Source organism: Rissa tridactyla, chromosome 3 (assembly GCF_028500815.1).
Source record: "Rissa tridactyla isolate bRisTri1 chromosome 3, bRisTri1.patW.cur.20221130, whole genome shotgun sequence".
NCBI classification, from domain to species: Eukaryota; Metazoa; Chordata; class Aves; order Charadriiformes; family Laridae; genus Rissa; species Rissa tridactyla.
Genome location: NC_071468.1, coordinates 8,718,942 through 8,723,405, shown reverse-complemented (window position 1 = coordinate 8,723,405; position 4,464 = coordinate 8,718,942). Strand labels below are relative to the sequence as shown.

Sequence of the window (4,464 nt, the reverse complement as noted above, 5' to 3'; positions counted from 1 at the left end):
ACAAGCAAGCAAACAAACAAACAAAAAACCCCCAACGAAATATGCAAGCTCTGTCCCTTTTTACTCATTGCACCACAAAATTCAACGCAGGCTTCGATTTGGGGTGAGATTTTTGGTGCGTAACCGGTTTTGGGGCCAGGCTTGAGGTGGCCCTCACCCCGCCGCCTCCCCGTCCCCGGGTTCTGGGGGCCCGCCGCTGCAGGATGCTCCTTTCCTGCCAACAAAGTGGGGGCCGGGGGTCCCTGCCTGCATCCCCCCGCCTTGCAGCGGGTGGTGGTGGGGGGGGGGGGGGTGGCGGGGAAACGGGGATGCGCGGAAGGGATGCGGGAGAGAGCGCGGGGGGCGGGCTGCCGGCAGTCGCCTGGGCAACCTGCCTCCATCTCCTGCCTCGCCCGGGCGGGGACACCCCGGAGCTACCCGGCGGGACGAGGGGAATGCGAAGGCGGGGGACGCGGGGGGCGCCGTCCCTCCCGCCCCGCCTCGGTGCCCGGACTGCAGCATCCCGCCCGCCGCAGTACCCGCAGCGCCGGGGCCGGGCCGCGCCACCGGCCGGGGAGGCGGGGGGGGGTCCGCGCCGGCACAGCCCCGGAGGATGGGGGGTCCCCTCGCCGCGGCCACCGCCAGCGGAATGCCGCACGCCTGAGAGACAAGGGGGAAGGGTACGTCCGCTGCTTTGTTTTCAACCGGAACGTGGCGGGCATAAATCAGAAACCTGGATTATTTTTAGTTATTTGTTTTTAATGGGAAAGCGGATTTTCGTGGCATAGGTGATGGCGGGAGGGGGGAGAGAATAGCCTGTATTCCCATCCGGCAAGCGCGGTCTGTCTTTCACTTTAAAAGGTCTGGATCCTTCTGGTCATCTGACTCAGGTCAAGAAGGACTTCGCATTGCCAACAGCCCGCGGAACCCACCGGAGCATCTCCCAGTGCCTGCTGCTGCCCCACGGGAGGGAGGAGGGAGGATCTTTCAATCCCTGGAGGATTGAGAGGTAAAATATCTCCAGCTCGGTTTCTCCTTCGGTTTGCTTTTCCTGCAGGGGTTAATGAAACCGTTGAGATTTGTAGAGGTTCATTAAGGCGGATGGCGGTATTGATTCGCAGGCCACGCCACCGGTTTGCCGCTGTGCCCCCATGCACAGTTAATGCACACCCCACCCCTGCAGCCCCTAAAACCCCAAATGGCCAGGATGCTCTGGCCTGGAGAACGATGCTCCTGCCCTGAGGACTGACATGAAGGTGCCGTGGCGGGATGGAGGGAACAGGGGGGCCACAGCCGGAGCTGCCCAAAGCATGTGTGCGTGACCCAAGGGGGAAAGCAGGGGACCATGCTTTGTATCTGCTGTGCGCTGCAGCTCTCATCCCCCTCTCTCTCTGCCCGTGCCCTGCCTGCAGGCTGGCCCCCATCCGCAGCAGTCCATGGACCACCACCCAGCATGAGCGCCGACAGCGAGCAGCTCCCAGCGGGGGCCCAGGCAGCCGGCGTGCCCCTCTGGACTGTATCCAGCTGGGCCGCCTCTGAGGTGCCCCCCAACACCAGCACGGCTGCAGGGGGGGCCGGCCGGCAGCAGGGACAGGCGGAGTGGGGCAGCAAGACAGGCGAGATTGTGGGCATGGTGGTGATTCAGTGTATCTACGCCCTGGTGTGCCTGCTGGGGCTGCTGGGCAACTCCCTGGTGATTTTCGTCATCCTGCGCTACGCCAAGATGAAGACGGCCACCAACATCTACCTGCTCAACCTGGCCATTGCCGACGAACTCTTCATGCTCAGCATCCCCTTTGTGGCCACATCGGCAGCCCTGCACCACTGGCCCTTTGGACGGGCTCTGTGCCGCACTGTGCTGGGTGTTGATGGGCTCAACATGTTCACCAGCGTCTTCTGCTTGACCGTCCTCAGCCTGGACCGCTACATCGCAGTGGTGCACCCGTTGCGGGCAGCCACCTACCGCCGTCCTCGGGTGGCCAAGATGGTCAACGGGGGCGTGTGGCTCCTCTCCTTGTTGGTGGCTTCACCCATCCCCATCTTTGCCGGTACAGCAACCACCCGCGATGGCCAGGCAGTGGCCTGCAACCTCCTGTGGCCAAGCCCAACCTGGTCAGCTGCTTTTGTGGTCTACACCACCTTGCTGGGCTTCCTGCTGCCGGTGCTGGCCATGGGGCTGTGCTACCTGCTGATCGTGGGCAAGATGCGGGCAGTGGCGCAGCGGGTGGGCTGGCAGCAGCGCCGGCGCTCTGAGGGCAAGCTGACGCGCCTAGTGCTGATGGTGGTTGCCATGTTCGTGGTCTGCTGGATGCCCTTCTACGTGGTGCAGCTGGTCAACCTCCTGCTGCCTGGCCACCTGGATGCCACCGTCAACAACGCCTCCCTCATCCTCAGCTACTCCAACAGCTGCGCCAACCCCATCCTCTACGGCTTCCTCTCTGAAAATTTCCGGCACTCCTTCCACGGCGTGCTGCGCCGCTGCCTCGACGCCAGCCTCTGCTGCTGCCACACCGGTGAGGGGGCCGCCGAGGAGGAGGAGGAGGAGGAAGAGCCCCTCGACTACTGCGCCGCTCCCCGGGGGGACGACAAGGGCAAGGGCTGCATGTGCCCATCCCTGCCCTGCCAGCAGGAGCCTGTGCACCCCGAGCCCTGCTGTAAGCCTGGACCCCTCCTCACAAAGACCACCACCTTCTAGGGTGCCCCACGCCTCGCCAGCCCCCGGGCAGGCGTCTCCACCAGGCACGGGCAAAGGGGACCCCGGCCGGAGAGAGGGCAAACTGCCATGCCCCGTGCCGCCGGCCCTCATTTGTGCTGTGCAGTTCGACAAAATAAAAAGCCATAAGTCTGGCCCCATGATACAGTTAATTACGTCGACCAAGTAATTTTTGCCGTTACCTTCGTTGGGATCGGGGACGGTGAGGATTTCCAAGTGCATTAGCGAACAGTGACTAGCCATGGGGCGGGTGCCCCTCCGGAATAATAAAACACAAACTTCCCATTCCTTCCCAAGACGCGCTCTGAAAGATGGAGAACAGCCCTAAAGCCCATCAGCCCCGCTACATCTCTACCAGGCTGAGGAGGTAGGACCAGACTGGACTTCTACAGGAGCTCTGCAGGACGTGGAGAGCACAGGATCAATCTGACCCCTTTGGGTTCCTCTTATGTTAAAAAAAAAAAGGGGGGGGAGGGGTTCCGAGCAGCTGAGATCAGAGCTTGAGCCTACACAAACTAAGACGTGGCTGGTGCTAGGGAGTCCCAAACCTCACTTCAGCTAATGGGGAAAGGAAAAAAACTTAGGTCCCACCAATAAACCTCCCCCAACCCTCCCAAATTCCCGGGCAAAGGGATTTTAGCACGCACAAGACCAAAACTATACTTTCCACAAGAAAACCCAGGAGAACCAAATCTCGCTGTCTTTGCCACAGGTAAACACCAATGGATCCATAGAAACTTCGAGCTGAAGGACAGCACTGGGGCTATACCGGCTTGGCCGCACTGAGGTAGCATTAAATTAACCATTTCCAGCTTATTTCGTTTTAACTTTGTCCTTTTAATGTTATTCTTGTTCTCCATTATTTATGGCTCATTCCTTCTATTTTAATCACACTGGTGAAGTAACCAGCAGGGCAATGTTTTCAGCCTGACGCTCCGCTAAGAGCCCATAGCTCCTTTTATTATTTTTTTTTTTTTTATTTTGGCTCCACCGTGGTTTGTGACTTCTGGAGCTCCGGCTGCAAGACGGGGCTGGTGCTCGGTGAGGAAAACCAGTCATTTTAGGGTGGGGGAGAAAGAATAATTCATTAGCAGCTTTCTATAAACCAGACTGTAAAAGCTTTATTGGTCTACACACAAAATCACCATGTGATTGTGCACTGCGTAGGGTATATTTCCAATAAATAAATAAGTATTTACAAGTGTGCCGGGTGTATAAAACAGCGGATTGAACCATTTACATTAGGAAAGCTACAGTTCATACACACATTATCTTTTTATTTTCCTTGGAGGCTGCAACGTAGCTCTATCATACTGGGAGGGGCAAACGCTGCACGATAGCAAGCTCACGTAGCGTGCGAGGGGAGATGTGGGGGGGACACGACCACCCCGAGTTCTGCAGCCCCTCTGCGGTGCCCAGCCCTCCCGAGCTCTGACGCCGGGGCTTGCAAAACTTCCTGCGGGAAAGCCGAGCGCTGCCGCAGGCTGATATTTCACGGGCATAAAGCTGTCAGCACCCGCTCCGCCGCTCGCCCTGTGCCCGCACCAACAGCCACCGGCTTCACCCCACCATGGGTGCCGGAGCGGGACCGGTCCCCCCACCCCCACCCCCCCTCCAAGCCCCGCCAGCATGCTGGCTTTGCAGAGCTGCCCCATGTCTCCCCGCCGAACAATGGAGCTGGAAAAACGCATAAAAGTTCCCCAGATTTCCCCCCCCAGCCCGTGGCTGAGAAGCAAGCAGTGGGCCAGATCCTGCCCCGCCCCCCCCCCCCC

The 4,464-nt window shown here is 59.6% G+C and overlaps 1 protein-coding gene across 1 annotated transcript; it reads left to right on the top strand.

Annotated features, from left to right (window-relative positions):
• The first annotated feature begins 886 nt into the window (after positions 1–886).
• SSTR4 (somatostatin receptor 4) lies at positions 887–2,919 on the top strand. The gene is made up of 2 exons (XM_054197335.1): positions 887–988; positions 1,392–2,919. Exon 2 carries the CDS (start codon positions 1,433–1,435, stop codon positions 2,672–2,674), a length of 1,242 nt encoding a protein of 413 aa, XP_054053310.1. The 5' UTR covers positions 887–988; positions 1,392–1,432; the 3' UTR covers positions 2,675–2,919.
• Positions 2,920–4,464: the final 1,545 nt, after the last annotated feature.

Bases quoted from the DNA above. Each gene is read 5' to 3' on its own strand.
- SSTR4 (XM_054197335.1), top strand. From the start codon at position 1,433: ATGAGCGCCGACAGCGAGCAGCTCCCAGCGGGGGCCCAGGCAGCCGGC.